At 38.2% G+C, this 27,019-nt stretch overlaps 1 protein-coding gene across 2 annotated transcripts in view; it reads left to right on the top strand.

Moving 5' to 3' along the window:
• DLC1 (DLC1 Rho GTPase activating protein) overlaps positions 1 to 27,019 on the top strand; it is a 389,008-nt gene that overhangs the window by 91,620 nt on the left and 270,369 nt on the right. For both annotated transcript variants that reach the window (XM_060001270.1, XM_060001274.1), the window contains exon 3: positions 3,061 to 3,201. In XM_060001270.1, the coding sequence (XP_059857253.1) occupies positions 3,061 to 3,201 (141 nt within the window). The remainder of the gene's footprint in view (positions 1 to 3,060; positions 3,202 to 27,019) is intronic.

Here is a 27,019-nt window from a genome sequence, read left to right as displayed (position 1 = left end):
TTCTGTGTCTTGGCTATTGTGAATATAATGCAGCCATGAATATAGGGGTGCAGATGTCTCTTTAAGACAGTGATTTCATTTCCTTTGGATGTATATGCAGATGTGGACTTACTGGATTATATGGTAGTTCAATTTTTTTTTTTTTTTTTTTTTTGCGGTACGCGGACCTCTCACTGTTGTGGTCTCTCCCGTTGCGGAGCACAGGCTCCGGACGCGCAGGCTCAGCAGCCATGGCTCACAGGCCCAGCCGCTCCGTGGCATGTGGGATCTTTCCGGACTGGGGCACGAACCCGTATCCCCTGCATTGACAGACGGACTCCCAACCACTGCGCCACCAGGGAAGCCCTATTTTTATTTTTTGAGGAACCTCCATACTGTTTTCCATAGTGACTATACTCATTTACATTCCCACCAACAATGCACTAGGATTCCCTTTTATGATAGCTGTTCTGACAAGTGTGAGGTGATATCTCATTGTAGTTTTAATTTGCATTTCCCTGATAATTAGTGATTTGAGCACCTTTTCATGTACCTGTTGGCCATTTGTGTCTTTGGAAAAAATGTCTACTCAGGTATTTTGCTCATTTTTAAATCAGATTATTTGTTTTTTGCTATTGAGTTGAATGAGTTCCTTATACATTTTGGATATTAACCCCTTATCTAAGGTTTGCAAACATTTTCTTGTAATTCTATAGGCTGCATCCTTCATTCTGTTGATTGTTTCCTTTGCTGTGCAGACGCCATTTAGTTTGATATAGTCCCATTTGTTTATTTTTCTTTTATTACTTGTGCTTTCGGTGTCACACCCAAAAAATTGTTGCCAAGACCAATGTCAAGAAGATTTTGCTCTATGCTTTCTTCTAGGAGTTTTACAGTTTCAGATATTACATTTACGTCTTTAATTCACTTCAAGTTAAGGTTTGTGAGTGGTGTAAGATAGGGGTCCAGTTTCATTAATTTGCACGTGAATATCCAATTTTCCCAACACCATTTACTGAAAGGACTATTTTTTCCCTATTGAATATTCTTGGCCCCCTTGTCAAATGTTAGTTGACTGTATATGCATGCTTTTATTTCTGTGCTCTCTGTTCTATTCCATTGGTCTGTGTGTCTGTTTTTATGCCAGTACCATACTGTTTTGATTACTACAGTACTATAATTTGAAATAAGGGAATGCGATGGCTCCAGCTTTGTTATTATTTCTCAGATTGCTTTGGCTATCCAGGGTCTTTTGTGGTTCCATACAAATTTTAGGATTGCTTTTTCCTATTTCTACGAAAAATACCATTGAAATTCTGACAGGGGTTGCACTAAATCTATAGATCACTTTGGGTAGCATGGACATTTTTCACAATTTTAATTTTTCTAATTCAGGAACATGAGCTATCTTTCCATTTATTTGTGTCTTCTTCAATTTCTTTCATCAGTGTCCTGTAGTTTCTAGTGTACAGATCTTGTGCCTCCTTGGTTACATATTAATATTTGTCAGTTTGGTTATTCTTTCATAAAACAATATTTATGAGCATATTCTAGGTGCCAGGCACTATTCTAAGCCTGGGGAATGTATCAGTGAACAAGACAGGTGAAGCCCCTGCTCTTGTGATGCATAGATTCCAATAAAGGGAGACAAAAAAGATTTGAAATAGAAATGAATGAAAGGTAGATAGATGGTCAGATAGAGAGATAAATACATACGTACATACATAGGTAGAGATGATGGATGGATATTGTTGATACGTGGTAGATAAACAAGGTAATAAGATCGTAAAATAGAAAATGATACACTGTGGAGGTTGAAGAGAGGAAAATATTTTAGTTTGAACTGTCAAAGGATGCTTCTCTGAGGTAGTGATATTCAAAATGAGAGCTGAGTGACAAGAAAGGGACAGCAAAGGGAAATACTTGGACAAGGGACAAGAAAGGGCATAGTCCCTGCCGTAAACACCACCTTGGTGTACTAGGAGGACTGACAAACAGCAAGCATGGCAGAGCATACAGAGACAATAGAATGATAGAGCATAAGGCCAGAGAGTCGGGGTGCAGGGTAGATGATATTTAACCATATGGGCCATGGTGAAGTTGAGGTGTAGAAAGAGTGGACATAAAGATTATCAAATCATAATTTTCTCAGATTAACATTATAGAGTGATGTGTGCCTTCACTCCCTCCGCTTTGCATTCTCTTCACCCTTGCCTTTCCTCTGTGTTCTCATGTATAACACAAAGATATCATTTGGTAAATTAAATGCACAGCCTTTGGAGGGATTACAGTGTAATTGCACTCATTCAACAGACATGTCTTATCCACATACTGTACACTAGTTGCTCAGAAGGCATATGATGTTAATAATAACAATATTTACAGTAATGCCCAGCATTTAATGAAAATGATTATGTGCCTGTTACATGCACTTTGCATATATCTTGCTTAATCTTCATAAACCTGTATGAGTGCATGCTATCATTACACTCATTTTCAAATGAGGGAATTGAATCACACATGACAAAGCGTAATTCCTGCCCTCAAATAACTTATAGTTCGTTAGATAGACATACACTTGAGCTAAATGATTCCAGGCTATTATGGTAGGTGTCACCATGGAGATCTGATGGGAACATAGAAGAGAGTGAGGTGAGAAGAACTGAGAACTGTCTTTTCATTTGACACTCATAACCCTGTTGCAAGAGGGATGTAGAGTGAGTTACTCAAAGTCACACAACGAGCAAGGGCTGTCTATGGGCTTCTTCCTCCTGACTTATTGCAGTGTCCCGGCTAGCTGCCCCTACTGCCCTTTCCAATGCACAATCAGCTGTTAAATTATCAAAGTAGTTTGCTACCTCTTTTCCAGTATTTGCATTCCAAAATCAGACCCTCTGAAGAGTACAATTGTTAATACAAAATAATGCATGGTTATGGGTGACCTGTCACTGTCTGTTGTCATAACTCTGTGGTGTATCCATGTGTGTTGGGAGAAGGAGGAGGTGGAAAGGTGTTGGAGATGGGAGAAAGGCATGTAGAGAGTGTGGACATGCCCTTCATATCAATGCATTTTTTTCATAGGATCTGGAATCAGGATCTGAGAGTGGAGCAGATAACACTTCGGTAAATCAGACACAAATAAATCTGTCTTCTAACACTGAGTCCACTGACCTACCATCTTCCACCTCAGTGGCCAGTTCTGGAACCAAACCCAAGTCTATGGTAAGTTGTTAATTATAACAGTCAGTTTCCACATGAAGTGTTGATTACCTTCAGGTAAGAGTTGATATCTCATCCATTCAGTTTAGAAGAAATACTCTTGGATTCTTAGTTGCAGTGACTTGATAGTACTTAATTAAATACAGCCCAACATATGCTGTTTTTTTTGTTTTATAAATGTTTACACAAGTACTTTACTAACATAGGTCATTGTTCCAGAATTATGCAAAATATGGTGTTAAATTTTATTACTGGATACTGAAAACTTGAAAGAACCAAGAATGCAAAATGTAAAGATGATTCTCCCTGTATTATTATTCTGACTAAATGGCTTACCAATGGGAAAATTAATGGATGGATGGATGGATGGATGGATAGATAGATAGATTAAAAAGTAGAGATATATAAGGTCACACACATGATAAGTTTTATGTGGGCATTAAATGACATAGCACATGTCAAGTGCTTAGTGAAATGCTTGGCACAGAAAAAATACTGAAAAAATGTAAGCTACTATTGTTATTATTATGATGCTTCATAGACTTTACAATGCTACCAAAACAAATGAAAAGGAGAATCACTACATGTAATAGTATAGCACAGTGACTTGTGAATAGAAGACATTTTCCTTTAAGTAAAAAGTTGAACTGCAACGGGAAAGCAGTATTTGACTCTAAAGGTAACATTTATGGAGGAAGTAATTACTACTTCAAATATCTAAAGTCCCAGTAGCTCCAAAATAACCTTTCCTAGTTTAGTGAAAATCATAGTGTCGTATTATTTTTTAAATGCCCATGTTAGCTTAACACAGAGAAACAAGTTTGGATTGCTTTTCTGCCTGCCTTTAAAATAAAAGGCAAATCTGAAATAAAACTAAAAAGAGAAAACTTGAATTTAAAATGTAGTATGTATTTTCAACTGCAAGAATATCTAGAGTATTTTTGATGGAATAAATATTTATTGAACACCTACGATGTGCCGTGTGTTATGCAAGATAAAAAAGACTTGGAGAGCAATAAAAATATATTCTCTGTCTTTAAATATCTCACAGTCTAGCAAGGGAGGGAGGCATGTAAACAATGAAATGCAATGACATGCTGTATGGTAGTGCTGTATATACAGGAAATAGGAGGAACCAATGACATACTACCCAATGCTATTTTGCGGTACACTGAAAAAATAGGGTGAAAAATAATGTGTGCCAATGGGCAGACTGCAGTGACGTGTTGCTCTTCTCTTCCACAATCGCTAGAGAAGGTTGAAATGCAAAATTCAAATATGAAACTCAACAATCTCATTTTACCACGTTCTTATTAAGGGAAAAGATAAAAGCCTCTTAAGAGTTTTAGTTTGGGGCTTCCCTGGTGGCCCAGTGGTTGAGAGTCCACCTGCCGATGCAGGGGACATGGGTTCATGCCCCGGTCCGGGAAGGTCCCACATGCCGCAGAGCGGCTGGGCCCGTGAGCCTTGGCCGCTGAGCCTGCGCGTCCGGAGCCTGTGCTCCGCAGCGGGAGAGGCCACAGTGGTGAGAGGCCCGCGTACCGCAAAAAAAAAAAAAAAAAAAAAGTTTTAGCTTGAAGGTTTGGGAACAATTGGAGCGTTGGCTTTTTGAACACTGGGGACAGGTGTGGGGCTGACATATAAGAAGTAAGTAGAGGGACTTCCCTGGTGGAGCACTGATTAAGAATCCGCCTGCCAATGCAGGGGACACAGGTTCGAGCCCTGGTCTGGGAAGATCCCACATGCCACAGAGCAACTAAGCCCGTGTGCCGCAACTACTGAGGCTGCGCTCTAGATCCCGCGAGCCACAACTACTGAGCCCACGTGCCACAGTTACTGAACCCCGCGTGCCTAGAGTCCGTGCTCCGCAACAAGAGTAGCCACTGCAATGAGAAGCCTGAGCTCTGCAACGAAGAGTAGCCCCCGCTCGCTGCAACTAGAGAAAGCCCACGCACAGCAACGAAGGCCCAATGCAAACAAAAATAAAATAAAGAAATAAATGTATTTTTTAAAAAAAAGAAGTAGAAAGGAAGGTGAATTCCCTTTTTTAAAGGTATTTATGCTTAAATTAGCTTTTTAAAGTGCCTTCTTTGTCCCTAAGAGTGTTCTTTTCACTCTAACATTTTTTCTGTGTTCATCTTTTACTTTAGAATAATTACTGTTGGTATCCACTATTTCTCCCTTGAAACGTACATATTTTAGAGTGTAGTCACCTTATAGTTTGTAACCATTGCTACAACTCTGTGTGCAGTTCCTTAGTCTTTTTTCAATGCTCCCATGCTTATAAATGTGGTCAATATATTTCCATTGAGCAATGTACATATTTTTATGGTAACCATCTTCAGTAAAGTTTTAGAATGAGAAACATAAAACCATCAGTTTTCCTAGGGCTTTAATCCCTTAGAGTACTTTATAATGGGTCCTTTTTCAAATTGTTCATGTTTTGCCGTATCAGTTGACCAAACTATTCACCCCACAGGCAAAATTAAGAAATAATTAAAATCAGTTGTTGAACAGAAGCATATTTTTTCATGCACTGCAAATCAAATATTAACTGAAAAGTTGGCAACTTGGAATAAAATCAGAAGTGAAGATGTATCCAGCTGTTCAGGTGTGACCTGGGCACACGATCACAACTTCGTAGTGATGCCACAACTCACTAGTCAGTGAGTGATGAGAATCATTATGCAATTGACTCAGCCTTGAAATACAATATTCCACTTCAAGACACCCAAAACCTATTTAACACATCTTGATCAATACTGCAGGTGGAGTTAGACAACTGGAAATGCAACTCTGTTCAGCTACTGAACTCTAGTTTAGTCAAATTCTCTAACTGGCCACAAGAAGTACCCAGAGGGGAAGAAAACACTCTGCTATCAAAGGCAACTGACTTTTAGGAAATTTCGTAAAGAAAATGACCAATTTAAAAAGTAGCTTGGGAGACTGGGATTGACATATATACACTATTGATACTAGGTATAAAATAGATAACTAATGAGAACCTACTGTATAGCACAGGGAACTCTATTCAGTGCTCTATGGTCTAAGTGGGAAGGAAATCCAAAAAGGGGATATGTGTATACATATAGCTGATTCACTTTGCTGTACAATAGAAACTAACACAACATTTTAAAACAACTGTACTCCAATAAAGATTAAAAAAAAAAGTAAGCTTGAAAAACAGGCTTCTGTGTTGGTGGAAGGGCTGCTTTAATATGAGCATGTGTGTGTTTTATTTTTTGCGGGTTTTGGTGTTATTATTATTTTGAGTATTTCCTTTTTACTAAAGTTAGAAAGTAAGTCTTGAGCCATGGATCAATTTTATGTTTTTAGTTTTTCCTGGGTTAAAATATTAGAATGAAGAATTTTACCTATTTTATTAGATATTAAAGAGACACTTTTCCCCTCAATTTGGAGCTTTGGGAATAATGGCAGCCTGGCTACTTTGTGAAAAGAAAGAAAACTCTAGTATCCTACAAAGCTGTTCTTTTCACTATGAACTAAAATTTCAATTTTAATATTAAGTAGAAACATTAAATTCAAAGAACACCTACTTCTAACATCCACCTAAAATGAACCAGCCTTCTGCTCCATAGTGTCACATTTTTACAGAATGCTTACTTTCATTTCAGAATTATTTAAAGTTACATTTGATTTGCTGCTATGAACCTATTTATAATGGTGACTGACTACCACAAATATTTGGCTTTCCTTTTGTGTGTAAGGTCTTTGGATTTCTAAGTGCCAATTTTTCAATGAGATTTCTACTTTTATATTTATTATTAGAAGGGGACCAATGAGTAATCTTCAGATTTTTCATAAATACTGTGTATATATCATGCTGAAAATTGAGCATTAGATTTCTGAAATGTATTTGACACAAAAAAATTTAAAAGTTAAAAGGTAGGATATCCACTACCAAAAAACACATTAGTAAAAACAAGGTCTGGTGCTTAATGCCAAAAATATCATCAATTTCTTTCTTAAATTCTTGGTTTTGTTCCTTCGAGGCAGTCTCATGCCTTTCACACTAGACACTTCTGCGAACAACGCATGTGTAGTCATATCATTTTTTATACAGTGCTTTCATTCACTGCAGAACAATATTATGACATCCCTCTAACCGGTATTCAGTTGCTTGAGTTGTTCCTGCATTAATTAATATAGGATTGTTACATGAAAGATTTTAAAGCTGGGCACTAAAACCCCACAGGTTTTGTTGTGGTTGTTGTTTTTCGTAAAGATACTGATTAGTGTAGGTGGTCATTAAATTAGTATTAATCATACATTTCTGAAGAAAGAGACCAAGGCTGAGATAAGAAAAACAACATATTTTATTTGTAAAATAAGTACTGGAGGAACAGAGAAGGTGTTCTGCTGTGTATAGTAACATCAGCTTCATAGAGAAGACAACCCCACTAGTTGCCATGTGATAGAATTCTAACGACCAGAATGAGAACCTCAATCATTTGGGCATTTGGGAACCCCAGCTAGATAGTTTTGAGTGTATCCTAAACTATCTAAAGGAATGTTAGAAGATACCAGCATTCATATCAGAATGTATTGAATGTTGGAATTACAAAATAACCCTCCTTTTAAGATGTTAAAAAACAGCAGAAATTATTAACCTTCATTATTGTAATTGCTACAAGATGAAAAAAGACAAATATATCTTATTCCAGCTCAAGCTGGCAACAGTAGCTCTAATTCCACAGACCGAATACACCCCTAATCTTTTCATCATTACCACCAAAATATCCATGAGATAGATGAGGGTGGAGACAGCAGCTCATGGAGCGGGTGGGAGCTGAGGGCAGGCTGAATGCCAGAGACTGCCAACTCCTCCCAAGAATGGTTCAGAGTAAATCCTGCCTAAATGCTGCTGGAGTGTGACCGAAATAAAGCTTCAGGAGTATGTCCTGACTGCAAGTTCATGATCGTTTCTAGATGACTTTAAAAAAGGTGGTACTCCAATGCCACAGTCAACCTGATATTTTAGCCTCTTTTGCCAACAATTTCTCAAATTGCATGGTCAGTGTAACCTATTGTTGAAGAAAAAAAAAAATCTCTCAATGTGACTCTGAAACACAACTGTTTATGCTATAGTCAACTTAGTGAGACACTTACATACAGTCTATTATCTTTCTCCCCTCTGGCATGATGGAAGCAAACAATAATTTTTGGGTCTGACATTCACTTGTCAATAGTATTGTCCTCCCTAAAAAGCATAAATATTTTGAAGTGGAGGTAAAAAGGAGGGTGATGACGTTGTGTATGAATTTTGACATTACGTTATTTTTAACGAATGCTGTTAATGTTTAAGTCATTTAAAAACAGGATCTTATTTTTTTCCTTTTTTCACCCAATGAGATATGGTCTAATCTGCTATGAAACTATAAAATGTTGTTGACATTAGTCCCAATTATACAGCATATTAAGGAAATTAAGGCTGATTCAAGAAAGAAGAGAAAAACCATCAGAGGTTCCTCATAATTACTTTCAATGTAAACCAGGTTTTATATCTAAATGCAATCACATATCTCATACATGTGATCATTTAGCTAAAGTCATTATGCTTGTGACATATTAAATGGTAGGCACTAAAATTGAAAAATAGCGTGTAGATTCAGGAGTCCAAATCACATTACTCTCAAGTATCATTTAAAACGCAATTCATATGCAGAATTTTAGTAGGTCCCTATTTTGTTTTACCAGGATATTCTATATTTTTGCTTAAGTGATTATCAGATTTTTTTAACAAAGCTAGTGATTTTCTCTAATGCTGCTCACTATTTAAAACAAAATAAAGGGATAAAACATTGTCATTTTTACAAATGGGAACTGCAAATACTCCTTTTTACTGAACTCTTGGGGGAAAAATGTTAGGTAACATGTAAAATTGACTAGAATTTAAAGAGTATTTCATAATGTCACATATGATAAGTAAAGAAAATAGCATAGTAAAAGGAAAAATGACACACATAGAATTCTTAAAGTTTAGTCTGAAACATCAAAAAATTTGAATTAGTACAATTTACCACTTTGCAAATAAAAATGTAATGGTCTTAGAAAAATGCCTTTGATTGTAATGCTTTTGAACGTGGCAATTTAATTTTGACATAGCCAAGCAATAACATTAAAGTATGTGGATTTTTAAAGAAGTATTTATTCACTAAGATCCTCATTGTTTATGAGAAAGAAAAATAAGCCAAATCTTATAGCTTTTTTAGGGAAAATTGAGCCACCAGAGAGCTGGGGAAAAAATGTTTCTAAAAAGGAAATCATTCTGTGATTATTATAATGAGATATTTCTTAGAATTCTGATTCTAAAGTGTAGAGGATTCCATTCACATATTCTGGATTTTGAAATAATAAATATGTAATTCATTAACTTTGGGCTTTGAAAAATAGAAACATTTTTCATAACCATTTGCTTTTCTATTTAAAATTATTCAAAATTCTCTCATTTCTTGTGTTTGAAGATACTGATATCTGTTTCCAATCTATTTACATGTTAATTCATGATAGTCTTGTTTGGGATGGATTTTTTTTTATTATTATTTATTTTGTGGTACGCGGGCCTCTCACTGTTGTGGCCTCTCCCGCTGCGGAGCACAGGCTCTGGACGCGCAGGCTCAGCGGCCATGGCTCACGGGCCCAGCAGCTCCGCAGCACGTGTGATCCTCCCCGACCAGGGCACGAACCCGTGTCCCCTACATCAGCAAGCGGACTCTCAACCACTGCGCCACCAGAGAAGCCCAGGGATGGATTATTTGATCTCCACAATAACCTCCTCACTTAAGACTTTTCACTCAGAATCTAGGAGTTTCACTGTGCCAAGAATAAGTACAACTTGCATCCAGATATACTGATCCTTAATACTAAAGTCTGAGCACATGATGTTTAAGTAATTTTTTGAGTTGGAAAAATTGTTTTTCTATTTTGTTTGTGTTTCATTTATAATAACCTGGCTAATTAGACATCTGGAGCAGAACTCCTGCAACCAAAAGAATGATGGGGAAAATGGAACCTAAAACTGAGAGGACAGTAAGAATGGAACAGATTCCGTTAGGGCAAGAAACAGTAAAAAAAGTAATAATCTCTGCAACCGAAGATTTGGTCATATGAATAGTACTTTTGTATGTTATCATCATTACAATGAGGAAAATTTAGTTTTTCCATGTGCTGATGTTACTTCTCGAATCCAGCTCATATTTTCATCCAAGAGAAATAACAACTTCCAGTTATTTCTGGGCAATGTAAAATGGCAAGCCAACGGCACGCCACATCACAGCAACCAAGAATATAATTCATAGCATTGAGCAATAATAATAACCCATAAGCCATTTTCACAGAGCTCTCTTCATCTCAAACAGAGTTGTCCCCAAGTTCTAATTATATATTTAGTGTTACCATTCTTTTCCTGATTCCCTACTTTGATTCTTTGACTGATAATTAATGCTGCCCCTGGCATTTGGTGGCCTCTACCCTCACTTCTTAAAGACAGTTAAAGTCAGTTGAAATGTTTAACTGGGGATTCCGTGTGAATATTCAGTAGACGTTGTACAAAGTTTATACAGAGGGCTTTTGTGACTATAGTTTTGAGCTGTCTACCACATACCAGATTTCTAAATGAAAAAGTAAAAACAGCAACCAAGCATTTGAGTATTCTGAATATCACACATCTAAACAGTTGGTGTTGTAACAAAAATATGAAGTGTCATTTACTCTTTATCTTCACTCTTTATCTTTTTCAAGGCACAATCACTTGAAAAATATCAATATTCTTGATATTCTGCTTATTTAATGAGAATTTTATATGCTAGTTTCTTTTTTTGAATGAATGAATGGTTCATATTCCTTAGATTATTGTTGCCACTCTCACTTTTTAGTGATTCTCTGTTCTTTCCACTGTGACAACTTGGTGTAATCCAGGCAACTTCTGAATTAGTAAACTGCTTCAAAGGAATATCAATTGACACTCATGAAAACAGTTGTGCCCTTTTTACTGTAGATTGCTTTATCCATTTTATTTTGTTGTTGTTCTGCTGATTCATGTTGAAGGCCCTACCTTTGTATAAGTACTATAGTAATTTCCTGAATGGGAATTTACCACATTAGTCATTCTGTGAAATGCAGAGAATCATACAAATAGGCGATAATAACAATAAATCAGTGCTGTTCAGATTGTGCACTCTGGGCACCCCCAGAGCTGCCTTCCTCTCCCTGCCCCAGCCAGACTTATTTACTTTTATCCCTTTTATATATTGGCCTTCTGAATAAAATCCTCTTTGATCCATCCATAGCATTAATTTTGTTTAAATCCCAGACTAAACGAATTATACGGGTGAGGAAAACATTGGAGAATTTTTTCTTGGGTCCAGATAGCCTCTGATTTCCAAGAGCATCCTGGCGAAGTTGCCTCCAGAACTTCTCTGTTGTCAGGGCAACAACCTCTGGGTGCCAATAAGAAACAAAAAAAGTGGGAGAGAGAGCAGACTCTGGATCAGAGCAACTCGACTTAGCCTGGGTCTGGAATTCTGCTGAAGCAGATTATTAAATTCTATATTGCAGACACTGAGCTGTAGATAGATAGTTTTACATTATTTTTTTACTGTCTATTGGGGAGTAAAGTCAGAATTTTAAATAACTTTTAATAGATAAAAACATTTAGAATTCAGAACTAGTAGAATTTCCACTTAAATGTATTTCCTAAGCAAATATTAACTAAGTGTTAAATTTTACAGTTTGAATTTTGTGAATATATCAAAATCGTGCAATTATTTCCCTACTTATAGCACATCTGTAGTTTTTTTCTGTATTAAATACAATATTATATAACACTATGATGATAGTTCTACAAATATTTTTATCTGAATTTCTAATATCCTCTCATGTAGTTACATAGACTAAAAAGGACTTGTATATTTGTTAAAGAGCAATTTTTTTGTTTCTAATAATATTGAACTTTTAAAATATTTATTAGAACCCCTTAATTTAATCAGAATGTAAAGAAAAATATTATTATCCATGTGTAATATATCTAAGTGATGTAGTCATGTCCTTATGAAATTATTCTACTTTTTATTAAACAAAAACCTTTCTAATTAATAATGTAGCTGAACTCTAATACTATTAATGTTGTGAACATTAGTGTTATAAAACTCAATTCTTTTTTTTTCCCAAAAAACTATAAGAACCCACTATGGCTATGTGTAAGCAGCTGTGCTGGACACTGGGATAGAATTTAAGAAAAAACAGAGGGGGGAAATGACATGATTGGAATCTTTGGAATCAGACTCCGGGACCAGGAATTGGCCGGAGAAGCTTTATTGGTGAGTGTTCTTGGGAGACAGACATGCATAGAAGTGAGGAAGGCAGAACTGGTCAGACAGCAGAGTTGGCTGAGCTGCAATGCAGTAACAGTTGCAACCTCGGCTAACTCTCTGCAGCTCTCTGGAGCTTGGATGGCCCTTCAGAGTTGTCCCAAATTGAGACAGGGAGGCTGGATCTCTGTATCCCTGCACTCTTAGGCTGCCCCTAGAAACTGATGTAGTCTTGAATGAGGCAGTTCCTGGCTGTCAAGGGCATTTCCCAAAGAGGGAAACAGATGTAACCATTGGCAGCCACTATTCCCAGGAGCAGGGGAATCGGCCCTGGAGGGGGAATCTGGGAGTAGCTCTGCAGTCTCCACCACACATGTCATGGCCTTCACCTTCATGAGGAGCACTCTGTGATGTAAGCAAACACGTGGTTATGAAAAGATGTAATAAGTATACATCTTATGTAATAAGTATACATACTTAATAAGTATACATAAGTATAAAGTTATACCGAATCTAAGGATTAAATGTTTAAGAAATGTATTAGTTCTGTTAGAGAAGATGGGAACCCTTAGGTAAGACTTCCAGAGGAAATGACAATGGAATGTGGTCTTTAATAATAACTAGGAGTTTCCCAGGTGAGGAAAGGAGAAAAGGAATAGAGTGTAAAAAACATCAGAAAACAAAAAAGCAGTCTCCTCACGGCTTATTGGTAATTGAGTAAAGAATGGGGTACATAACTCTACCTGGCAGAAAACGTATCTAGAATAGCCTTTGGGCAAGTTTGTGGATAACTTTCCATACCCTGTCCAAAAAATCTACTTTAAGGGAAATGCGAGGATGGCTTTTAAATAAGAAAACAAAATGATTTGATTTATATTTTAAAGAACTAGAACTCCACAAATGCAGGAAAAAATGGAATCAGAGTGTAGGGCGTCTAGGAGACATCGAAAAGAGCTAAGAAGAGCAGATAAACTTTTGTGACAATGATTTAGGCCAGGGAGAGTGATGACCTGAAGGGAACAACAATAAGGAACAGGGAAGATACACTATTGGAGGTAGAACTGATAGGCTTTAAAAACCGAGCTTTTGCAAAAAAGACGAGAGAAAGGAAGGATTAAGTGTGGATTCAAAATTTGTGTCTTGGAAAAGTAATACAATGATAGGGTCGTTGTCTAAGATAAGGAATAAAGAAGCAGAAGTAGGTATGAGGAGGAAAAGCAGTGTTTTTTCTTTAAATCAACCTTATTAAGATAAAATTTACATACAATAAAATGTACCCATTTTAAGTATACATGCTTCCAGGATGTTTTTGATAATAATGGAAAGAAGGAAAGACGGAGGCTAGCAGAGGAAGTTTTACTGAGGGAAGATTTATCATCTTTTCTTGCACTGTTTAATTTTTTTGGGAATGTGGTCTTGTTAAACATGTACCACCTAATGGAAGAAATCACAAAACAGATTAATTTTTCCACAACAAACACCCATGGCAGCTACTTTCCTCCCTCCCTGCTTAGACAAAAACTTAGGGACTCTCATGGCTCTTTCCAGATATTGTTAAGTAACACAATCATTTTAAATTCCAAAATATGGAATTTTTGGAATACTGCTTTCTTGAATCAGAAATGAAAAAGTTCTGTCCCTATAATAATCAACATTTCAGTCTTCCTTTTCTGTAAGGCTCTCCCTCTCTTCTAGTTTTGTTCTGCTAGTTTTGTTCTGCTAAGGCAGGTGTCTGCTTGCAGCCAGGGAAGATTGGGGGTGGAGGGTTGGCTTCCTTTTCTAGCTCACCACGTACGTCACTTGCCAGCAGCTGTGTCGGGGAGGTGAAAGGGAGAGGAGCACAGAGAAATCCTCACTGGAAGAGCATGAGTGCTCTGTGGGTCCAGGAGATATTCAAGGATCTCTCACCTGCTGTATCAGTATCTTTTGCTGTGTGAAATATCATATTTAAACTTTGTGGCTTGAAACATAATTTATTACTTCTCATGGTTTTTAGTAAGTTCAGAATTTGAGAGAAATTCTGGTTTAACTTAGGGTCTTTTATAAGGTTGCAGACAGGTGCCTGCTGGGATGCTGTCATATAATAGCTTTACAGGGGCTTCAAGATCCACTTGTAAATTGACTTATGTGACTGGCAGATGAGTGCTAGAAAATTGGTTCTACTCTATGTGGGTCTCTCAGTGTGGCTACTTGAGTGTCCTCATGACATGGCACCTGGCTTCCCCCAGAGTGAGTAAAAGAAACCAAGGAAGTCAAACTGGCATGCTTGCCATATTCTGTTGGTCACACAGACCAGCTCTGGTTCATTGTGAAAAGGGACTAAACAAATGCATGTTTACAAAAGTGAAAATTATTGAGGGACATTTTGAAAACTGGGTACCACAATTTGTCATGTCTCTCCCACATGCAAAGACATTCACCTCCTCCAGAGGCCCCCTTAAGACTCATCTCATGACATCTTTGCAAAGTCTGAGGTCTTGTCGTATAAATCAGATCCAGGTTCAGATGAGACTCTTCAGGTACAGTTCGTCAAGTACAGCCCCTCAAGTATAGTTCCTCTTGACCTGAAGACATGTGAACACACCCAACATACAACGGTTTGACAGACACAGCAGAACCACTATAAACTCCCCCATTCAAAAAAAGGGAAAATGTGAGGCACTTAGAAGCCACTTGTCTATAGAAGGTCTAAAAAACAGCAGGGCATATGCGTGAAGGTTCTTGGCTGGGAATCATTTCTACTACTACGTGGTTTCTGGTTCAGCCTTCTGAGATGCCTTTAGTTCTGCCTTTTGACTCGTTCCTTTTTCTTATGAAATGACCAACGTTTTTGCAGCTGAGCAGTTTTCATCTTGGTTTCTGCCTGTAGAGGGTTGGGAGGTTCATGACCTTCTATTGCTTTTGCACTGTCTCTGAATCTTTTGATCCAAGATGGAGATGTTTCTACTAGTGCAATCTCTTTAAAACTTTGTACATTTCCTGTTTGTCTTATCAGGGCTCACTCCATTAGACAAAAGCCACACTTACAAATCTCTTCAAGATAAACCTTTCTCTACCTTAGACACCCCTATTGAGGCTTCTGAGAGACAATGCCCTGGTGATTCTTAAAAACTCTATTATTTAATGTAAAGGATCTGTGACATATACCCCAAAAACCCTTGGAGAGCTTTTTGTCTGAACAGTTCTCTGAAGTATTAGCTTAGATATATCTGAGGACTTTACCTTTAGACCATACTGTCTTGGCTGTAACCTGGATTTGATCTTACCCAGAAACCACTTAATTTTAGCAACATTTATTGTCTGGAGAGACTGGGAAGAAACAGAGACTGGGAAGAAACTGTCTCTCCCCTTTTGCATTTTAGTATAATAAGAAGTCAGGCAGCACCTTTAACCCAACTTGGAAATCTCCTTAGCTAGATTACTAAGTACCCGAGGTACATTTTCTACTTTCCACATTACTACACAACAGTACTGCTAAACTTTCTGCCACTAGATAAAAAAGATCCCTTTTCTCCTAATAACATTTCCCTTGCTATTCTTTAAACTATAACTGAAAGCTTCCTCAAAGGCCATCCAGCTTATGCTTATGCAACAGTATCTTTGACGTCCTTTAGTCTTTCAATATCACTCCCCTCATGGTCCATCTAGCATTCACCTGCCACCCGAACCCAAAGCCACACCCACATTTTGTCAGTTTTTAGGTTTTTTTGTTATAGGAGCACCCCATTCCTAGTGTCGAAATCTGGATTGGTTATCCATTGCTGCATAACAAATCAACCCTAATTTAGTGGCTTAAAACCACAGTGATCATCTATCGTGTCTCATGGTTTCCATGGACCAGGAATTCAGGAGCAGCCTGTTCACGCAGTTCTTTCTAGTACTGTAGGGCCTCTCATGAGGTTGCAGTCATGTGTTGGCTAAGGATGGAAGATCCACCTCCAAAATGGTTTACTCACTTAGCTGGCAAATTGCTTTTTCTTTGCATGAGTCTCTCCATGAGACAGCCTTAGTGTCCTCACACCATAGCAGCTGGCTTCTCCCAGAGTGAGCAACCTAAAAGACCAAGACAGAAGCTCCAATGCCTTTTATGAACTAGTTTTGAAAGTCCCACACCATAATGTCTGTTATATTCTATTGGTTGTACAATACTGATCAACGTGGGAGGGGACTAACCAGTGCACGTGGACCAGGAGAAAATGATCATTGGGAGCCATCCTGGACATTAGCTACTGTATCTCCAATTCTCTTAATGTAAACTCTCTTTTTGTAAAACTCTTTTCTATTTTTGCAGGTCCCTTATTTCTCCTGCAGCCCCTAGGAATGTAAGGACATTTTTAGCTTCTCCCTGCTAAGGCCAGTTTACACCTCTAGTCAGCCCTCTGAGCAGGTCCTTAAATGATGCCATGTGGTACATCTGAGATCCATAAGAAACACTAACACTGCCTTTTCCCTGAGCAGTCTAGGAATTCACCTGATACTAGGACAGCCACTTTTCCTTTGGCTCATCCCCAGCTAGGCAGCCCAAGCAGGTCTTGTCAGGCTCCCGTGGACCCCGTGCTGTAGCGACACATATCCTCTCCATGTCTGAATGATCCCATTGAAGTCCCTTTAACCAGCCTTGAAATTAGAGCAGGCTCCCTACTCAGCTTTCCTTATAGGGAAAGATGTGGGAGAGAACTCATAGCACCCCCAAATCTCTCTCCAAAATCACTTTATCCCAAATATCTTCTGATTCCTGATGCTATTAGGTTCTTCGGGGGAAATTTTGAGAGTTCTCCAATGCAGTGGTTCCCAACCTTTTTGGCACCGGGGACCGGTTTCGTGGAAGAAAATTTTTCAGCAGACCCGGGATGGGTTGGGGGTGGTGGCGGGGATGGCAGTAACGCGAGTGATGGGGGGATGGGGAGCGTAAGATGTAGCTTTGCTCACTAGCCCGCCGCTCACCTCCTGCTGTGTGGCCCAGTTCCTAACAGGCTGCAGACGGCTATCAGTCTGTGGCCCAGGGGTTGGGGACCCCTGCTCTAATGCTTTCTCCTCCAAATACTTTTTGCAAGATCTACTCTTTTTTTCTGTCTCCCAACTCACTTTGATATCGAATCTGTCACCTTAGGGTTTAAATCACAACTTCAATTTTATCATCCTATCACAGGGATCTGTGTCCTGAGCTGTGATTATGACTGCCAGGGAACACATTTCCGCTCTGCTGCTGTCTGAGAGATAAGAACACTGAACAAGATGAAACCACAAATTCAAGGTTATGGTGGTACTTTTTTGTCAGTCACTGAAACTGTATTCAGACAGGACTAAAGATAGGTACACACAACCCAAAATTGAATGAGTACCACTCTTCAGTTCCTCGATAGGCCCAGCTAAAGGCAGAGCTTATAACCCTCAAAGGAGGGAAAAATATTTAAATATGTGTTTTCTTTAAAAACATTAAGTCAGAACACAGGCTGATCAGGTAACATGTTAAAATATTACAAAATAGTTTGTATGTTGACCAACAATTGAGCTGTAGATTAACATATTTGAACACAACAAAAAAAAAACTGATGATGACAGGTTTAAAATGAATACTTGTATTCTTGCGGAGAGAATAAACTGTGTTCAGCAGTTTGCCTAGACTTTCCCTTTTTTCTGCTTTGGGGTCTACGTGACATAATTTTTTGTCTATTATGGGGCTTGATTTCTTCTTCTGCTCTAAGTACTGAAGAAACATCCTTCCCGTAAGAGTCCATTTCTTGGGAATTGTGTTGGGAAAGAGGTCCAATGCAATGACCAGGGATGGACCCTGCCTGGCCAGGAGTACTGGACGTTCAGTTTGGGGCTGAGCTCTAGAAACTTCAGTAGCTTCTTGGGATAAAGAAGGATGGGTTTCAGTGATAAGTACACCTGTTGAGTCTCAAATGGTCAGATAAAGCATGGATGGAGGGAATTAGGTCAGGCTGATTCAGGGGAGTAAAGGAATATATTCTGACTAGGGAGATGCCTGGGCAGCAGGAATAGGCCCCAGGGATACCTGCTTATGTTCAGACTCAAGCTGATAGACTATTTTTTAAGCTTTTTGAAGTAATAGGGTACTAGATGTAATTTTTTCTTACGAAATGCCTGAAAACTTTCATTAAAATATTGCCATCAAACCAGAAAATAATTATGTGGCAAAAACTATACGATGCCATTTAAAAGCAGGAGGCACAAAATTTAAATCATTTCAGTGTTTTTCATTAGTTACATCATGTATTTATTATTTTTTTTACAATTATGCTAGCATATTTCTGAGTTACATAGAATAAACAACATTACTCACTTAACTGGCTTGAAGAATATTGTCATAGTGAATTGTCCATAATTCCATTTGCTGTATAAATTGCAAGGGACATTACAAGGACATGAGCTGTATGCTTCCCTGTGCATCTTTTCAATTCAATTCAAGTTGTTAGTAAGTTACACATATAAGGGAAGTTCTGTTACTCTTTCAGGCTGATGTAGGGCTTTTTTCTTCTTTTAAATATTTCTAACTAAATAAATTTACACGTAGATATATAGATAGATAGATATTTCTCCATGGAAGAATGTTTTCATGTTTTTTAAATTATGTTTCTATATAATGCATTTACAGCATACAAGAACATTCCTTCAACCCAAACAGATATTTTGGAGAAAAATTTTAACACATTTAGTATCTTTCTGGAACATAAGTTTGAGTTCCATATGTATTATTTTAAGATATTATTTTTACTCCAAGAGAAGTAAAACTACAGTGCTAACTTAAAGTTCTATCTAGAGGGACTTCCATGGTGGCACAGTGGTTACGAATCCGCCTGCCAATGCAGGGGGCATGGGTTCGAGCCCTGGTCCGGGAAGATCCCACATGCCGCGGAGCAACTAAGCCCGCGCACCACAACTACTGAGCCTGTGCTCTAGAGCCCACGAGTCACAAACTACTGAAGCCCGTTCTCCTAGAGCCCATGCTCTACACAAGAGTAGCCACTACAATGAGAAGCCTACGCACCACAACAAAGATCCAACACAGCCAAAAATAAATAAATAAAATAAATAAATTCATTAAAAAAATTCTATCTAGAGACAATTATTGTATCTTTCAAAGGACTTTGATGAGAAAATAGTACAGGTAGGCTCTTACAATTACTCGTTATTTTTCTTGGAATGAGGAAATCTTAAACCTTGAAAAGAATAATATACAAAAAAAATTAACCCTAATTAAAATAGTGTCCTCATTAAGACCTTGAACAATAAAAAGCATGGTAATTGCTGTATCTTGCTTTTTGTTTTCATGTTTGCTTTGTTTTGGTTCTCTTTTTTTCTTTCAGAATGCTGCCATCTTCTGGTCAAATTACATATCACTTCATAAACAAAATAGATCCACACTATGAGGCAATTTAGGTTCTATAAATTCACCTTTCATCATTAGGAGTCACCTATTTAAGAATTGTGCCTCCAATGTTCCAAAACCGGAGAACTTTAGGTGACTTTTCAGGAACTTTAAGAAGTTAAATTCACAGAGGATATTTGAGGACTTTCAGTGCTATCAAAAAATGTATATTGCACAGTAAATGCCAATGGAAGTACAGGTAAGGCAAAGTATCTGTAGGGCAGCAGTCCCCAACCTTTTTGGCACCTGGGACCGGTTTCGTGCCAGACAATTTTTCCATTGAATGGGGGGACGGTGGGGGGGTGGGGGGGATATGGTTCAGGCGGTAATGTGAACTATGGATAGCAATGGGAGTGGCAGATAAAGCTTTGCTAGCTCACCCGCCGCTCATCTCCTGCTGTGCAGCACAGTTCCTGACAGGTACCAGTCCACCGCCCAAGGGTCGGGGGCTCCTGCTCTAGGGGATATTTGGTTTTGCAGTATTTCTGTAAGCATCTATGGCTTAGTATGATTAGGGAATTTTGACATATATTTGCCATTTCCTCTCTACAAACTTTTAATTTTCAAAGTGGTTCCCCTTGAAGGAATCTTGTTATAATATTTTATAAACACCCTTAATAGCCTTCTTACAACAAAGAGGATTCTTGTGGCAGACATCTGTCTTCTTGTCATAGAGTTGTTCATATTTATAACTTCTTTTAGAATGATTCATTAAATGATACATAATTTAAAGGGCTAGATTTGATAAGTTACTTTTTGATTACTTCTTATTTCCACTAGTTTTTATTCCTTTTCATTGATTCATTGAACAGAAAGTGGGGTTCTTACCATGTGCCGATCTCTATAGGCACTGAAAATTGAAGGAGAAATAAGATGCCGTCCCTGGACTTAAAAGCATGCAATTTGGTAGATTCTTTTTAGCCAAGTCCTAAAAATCTCATTCTACCACACTGTCCTTAACTTATCTACCAAAAACATCTTCATCTACCAAAACCAAAAACTAGTAAATCACAGTGCAAGAGTTCGGAACAACTAAAAGACTCATTAGCTATTGCTTTTTGTCACTGATGGTTTCTACCAGATTTTCTTTTTTTTCTTCCATGATATTTACAATCTGCTGACACACATAATCCATGCTGAATAGCCATGAAATCAGCCATGGTCATCAGTATTTAACAGGTGGAGAACACTGACACAGACCCACTGATCTGAGTCACTTGACAAGAGCTAGGATTAATAGTGGCTAAAAAGAGCAGTCTTGTCTTACTTCCGTCACACGGAAGACTTTTGTAGGTAAAAGCAGGCAGTTACTTTGTCAGAGTGTTGGAATGATATCATGAGACGGAATCCTCAAGAAAGATGAAAAGTGTACTGACAGCTCTAAATTTCCACTCTCCCTGTGCTAGTTATGAATCCATAAAACAAAGCACTCCTCCCCCTCCCCACACCTACCTGCTTTATTTCTTAACATTTCTAACTCTATTATCCCCAAATCACACTTTCTATTCTAACTATATTGTCTCTCCTATATTCATAAATTGCCTGATGAGTAGGGTGGTCGTGGGTGGGGAGAAGGGAAAGGAAAGGGTGCTGGGCTTCAGGTCAGGGCGTGACCAGAGGGTCCCCCTGTGCCCTCTCAGTGCCAGGTCCCAGGGAGGGCTGCCCCCTTAAGGGGGACTTAGAGGCAGGAGGAGCACACATCCTTACTAATCCTCCCAGCCGCACTGGCAGCACCTCACTGTTCTCTGCCTTATTAAAAGAAAGCAGGGAACTGATCACATGCGTTGTTGAATGGTGTTTACTGGGTGGTGTGAAAATCCTCCCCATATTCTCTATAACAGAAGGTAGGAGCCACTGCACAGACAGTCAGTGTAATAGTTCACGGGATCAGTTAGTTCCTCACAGTCAGACCATCTCTTCATTCAGAAGACAGAACTAAGACTACAGGGGCACATCTTTCTTCTTTTGGATACTTTTTCTTGGAGTAGTAACTAGAATACAATTTAAACTTTTTCAGATTTCATGCTGGTGAAAAAATCAGGAGAAAATTAGAAAATCTGCAAGACACTCTAACAAGAATCCTAGATATCAATATTTCCTGATATTTTTTAAGTTGACAATATACATATAACACATAATATATATTATAATGATAATATATAAAATATTATATATGTATAATCTCCAGGGCTTTTTTAACCCAAGTTTAATAAATGACTCATAGTTACATGTACATTATGCTCTTCTTTGAATTAGAATGGTAGCCAAGCTTCGAAGTATATAAATGATTTTTTTAATTTTACTCATATGCCTAAAAAAATAGCTGTTGAAATTTCCAATTTAGATAGTGGATTTAAAGAATTAAGGATTGAGCCAGCTTGCCCTTTGGCCTCTTGGGTCAGAGGTTAAGTTGAAGCTTGGATTTGAAATGCTCACTGTGGGGGATCTAAATCCATAACAACTACATGACAATTAACAGAGCATTTCTATTCCACTGAGACCTATTTTATTTTTTTATTTATTTTTTTAAAACATCTTTATTGGAGTATAATTGCTTTACAGTGATGTGTCACTTTCTGCTGTATAACAAAGTGAATCAGCTATATGTATACATATATCCCCGTATCTCCTCCCTCTTGCGTCTCCCTCCCTCCCACCCTCCCTATCCCACCCCTCTAGGTGGTCACAAAGCACCAAGCTGATCTCCCTGTGCTATGCTGCTGCTTCCCACCAGCTATCTGTTTTACATTTGGTAGTGTATATATGTCAGTGCCATTCTCTCACTTCGTCCCAGCTTACCCTTCCCCCTCCCCGTGTCCTCAGGTCCATTCTCTATATCTGCATCTTTATTCCTGTCCTTCCCCTAGGTTCTTCAGAACCTTTTTTTTTTTTTTTTTAGATTCCATATATACGTGTTACCATATGGTATTTGTTTTTCTTACTTCACTCTATATGACAGACTCTAGGTCCATCCACCTCACTACAGATAACTCAATTTCGTTTCTTTTTATGGCTGAGCAATATTCCGTTGTATATATGTGCCACATCTTCTTTATCCATTCATCCGTTGATGGACGCTTAGGTTGCTTCCATGTCCTGGCTATTGTAAATAGTGCTGCAGTGAACATTGTGGTACATGACTCTTTGAATTATGGTTTTCTCAGGGTATATGCCCAGTAGTGGGATTGCTGGGTCAAACGGTAGTTCTATTTTTAGTTTTTTAAGGAAACTCCATACTGTTCTCCATAGTGACTCTATCAATTTACATTCCCACCAACAGTGCAAGAGGGTTCCCTTGTCTGCACACCCTCTCCAGCATTTATTGTTTGTAGATTTTTTTGATGATGGCCATTCTGACTGGTGTGAGGTGATACCTCATTGTAGTTTTGATTTGCATTTCTCTAATGATTAGTGATGTTGAGCATCCTTTCATGTGTTTGTTGGCAATCTGTATATCTTCTTTGGAGAAATGTCTATTTAGGATTGAGTCCTGTTTTAAGAGGCAAATTTTAAATATTAAAAATCACAACTTAAAAGAAGATATAGTTCTTTCATTTATAGCATTTCCACACAAACCTCTTGAGCAGATAATGTCACGTTATAGGTACGTATAATTTGTCCTTCTTTAATGCTTTTTCTATTTTTTTGAATTCTTTTGGAAAATTATTAGATTTAGGTTAAAATTCAATAAAGCACTCCAAACCTGGAAATTATAGTAAATATTTTCATGAACCAGAGCAATACAGATTTATATATGTTCTGTAATGATAATGTATACTATTATAGTATAATAATTACGGTAATTATAAAATTTCCTTTTATATGAATGTACATTTACGCATTTTACCTTTTTTATTATTTATAATAAGCTAGTTTTAAAATACTTTTATTTTAATTAAATAATTTAACTAGCCGCTTCAAAAGGTTATTCATGAAGATTCAGTGATTTATAAAGTAAATTTCTCATCAGAGTGCTTGATGCATAGTAAGCCCTCTACCAATGATAGCTGTTATTATACTTCAGTTTATACAACAGATGTGCTCTTTAAAAGGAGAACATAAAATTATTTTGGCAAATTTACAACTATTTTAAATAGCATGTTAGCATTTTGCCTAAATTCTATGGAAGATTTTTCTGTGAGCTGAATCAAATTCTGGTATTTTCTGTACTAGGGTGAATTAAGGCGACTCACATGTGTGATTTAGAAAGGGAACAAGTAAGCAAACCAACAGTCCATAAAGGACCTGCTTGTCCTACATGTCCTGTCATAAGATGAGGAGCGCTTTATAGCGTCAAGTTCCCAGAAAGATTGGAATATTCCACTACAGGGAAAAGTGAAAGAGGAAGGAACCCTTTCATCATCGGGGAAACCCCACTGCGCACTTTTGTATTCAGAATGACACTAATGAATGTGGTCATTATCTGGGAAGCTGAGGATGATGAAAAAGATTAATAATCCAGTCACCCCTCTCTGCATCCATCTTAATAATTGCCATTTGGGTTTCAGTTATAGCCATCTTTGCTGCTTTCTGTAGCTATGCTTCTTCGTTGCTGTTCTCTGAGCCATACCATGGTGGCTGCTGGTATTGGGGGCATCCCAACCATCTTACCTCATTGGGAATATTCTAAAGTATATATATTATAAATTTGAAATGCATATGTTCCTGGAAAATTTGTTTATCTGGCTTCTTAATGGCTTAACACATAGGCTTCTTTCTATATGAGCAAAAATCTTGTGCTGAACAGAATATTAAGAGTTCTGTGTCTTTTAAAATGAAGCATATTGTGTACCTCTATTACTTGCCTGTTTCTATCAATGGTGTGTTCCTTTGTGGTTGAGAAGATGAGGAAATACTTTACCCTTTGGTCAAAATATGACAGAAAGTTCACGAACCGTATTTATCTCATATTTGTAATAATTCAGATGCCAGCAAGTAAGCATCCATTTTATCAATGATGAATAGAGACACTTAAAAAAGGGATTTCTGTGTTAGCGCCTGTGTTGGCACCTCTGAAGAAATGATGTTCTTGTCACACCATCATAGAAGAGTTTGTTTGGACATTTCCTTGGAATGGTAGTGAACTGACTACGAATCTTAGAACAATACTGCTGTTTGTGTACAAAATGGTTGTAACAAGCTACCCATGTAAACAATGACTTATACTGATTGCAGTTCTCTCTATAAATGTTTAGTCTTTATTGGCAATTATTAAGGAAAGCATGAGTTTGAACCTTTGACTTGGAATTTTCTGGAGCTTTTAAAATAATGGATGATACAGGTCAGTTCCCTTTAGCCCCATTTTTTTTCAGACATTTAGTATCCTATTTCCCATTATCAAAATCACACATACACACATGTTAGAAGGAAGTAATAAATGGAATGTAAATAGTAAGGAGCTATAACTATTTCCCAATAAGCGCAATCTCAAATCGCAGGTCAAATGAATCATCTCTCAGTCTATCTTAATGCATCTGTTACCTGCCTCCATCACTCCCCAGTGAATGTTTACAAGAGGATTTGGCCCTTGAGAATGAATCATTATAGAACCACAGCTTTTATTTGACCTGTTTATGATGTATTTGCTCAGTAGTGAAGATGCTTTTAAATACCAAATTTACCTTTTGGTTATTTACAGTTTATTTCCTTATTCAGTAATCATTTATTGAGTGCCTACTACGTGCCAAGCATGTGCTAGATACTAAGATAAAACAGACTTCATCAAGGAGCTCACAGTTAAATAGGGAAACACACTAATAAACAACCAATTCTAACTTAGGGGCGGGATACCTAAACTAGTTTTGAGGGAATCAGGGAAAAACGATATGTAAGTGAGTGCTCAAAAGTATTTCTTAAGTATTTAAGGACTGACGGAGCTACCCTGGTGGAGGTGTCAAGAGCCAAGGGAAGAACTTTTCAGGCAAAATGGTCAGTGGGAACCATGGCATGGAGGTGAGAAAGCAGGTGATTCGGTCTGGCCTAAGTGCAGGGCTTTGAGCTCAGAGTGGAAGCTGCAGAGGACGGTTACAGTCAGATCCGAAAGTGTCTCCTACAGCATAACAACGATGAGGGGGCTCCATCAGAGGACACTGGGAGGAAGGGTTGCGCTGGAGACCACGTGTGCATTTTGGAAAAAATCTCTTTTGCATGGAGATAGAACACATTGGAATAATTCTAGGAAGGGATGTTATTTTAAAGGCTTTTGCGGTGATCCGGGCACACAAAAAATAACTGAAACATGAATGAGGTCATAGGAATGTGGAGGAGGAGGCATGGGTGGGGCCAAGATATACTGAAGAATTGTAATCCGTATAGTAAAGTAATGTATCAGAAGTAAGGAGCAAAGAGGGAGGAAGCAACACCTCTTAATGACTGAGCAACCAGAAAGACGATGATACCCGAGCAGGGAATGTTTTGACATCCATTTCTCCTTCTGAAAACCACCCTCAGTTTTCATCTGAGGATCCTTCTGCAACATCCAGTTCATGTGGTATGGCAAGGCTACCCCCAAGAGTGCAGCATGTAAGCCAGACCAGAGTCACTAAACATCCTGCAGTTCTCCTGGCCCGAGGTGTGGGTGAGTGTGTGTGTCTGTGTTGCTGGTGGCTGAGTGAGGGGGGCTGGGCTCCACCTGTCCTAAGCCAATCCCATTAGAGGTTGAATATCATGAATTTTGTGGGACCTACTAGAAAAGAGGCTCTCTCCTTTGCACTGGATTTAGAGTCACAAGAAGATGAGGCTAGGGCTGCTGTAGCCATCTTGCCACCCCTGAAGGAGAAACTAAGAAGGTAGCCAAAATAGAGAAGGAGAGCTGAGTGAGGGGGCCAGAACAGGCAGGTTTTGTTGACATTGAGCCCTGTTCTCAGCCACACCTGAAGCCAGCCCTACAACTGGACTTCTCAGTTATGCATATCAATGTGCTTAAGTCATTTGCAGGAGAAGGAGTCCTATTGAATACAAATGCCAAGGCCAATTCCTGGGAAGGAATTTAAATATACATGTCTGGAGCTCCAAGAAGGAGAGATCTGCCATAGAATGTTATCTGCAGATAGATGATTTTAAAGGTGAGATAATCACCCAAGTGATGTGAGAAAGGACT

The sequence above is a fragment of the Delphinus delphis genome, chromosome 21, assembly GCF_949987515.2.
Source record: "Delphinus delphis chromosome 21, mDelDel1.2, whole genome shotgun sequence".
NCBI classification, from domain to species: Eukaryota; Metazoa; Chordata; class Mammalia; order Artiodactyla; family Delphinidae; genus Delphinus; species Delphinus delphis.
This window is presented reverse-complemented; position numbering and strand designations above follow the sequence as displayed.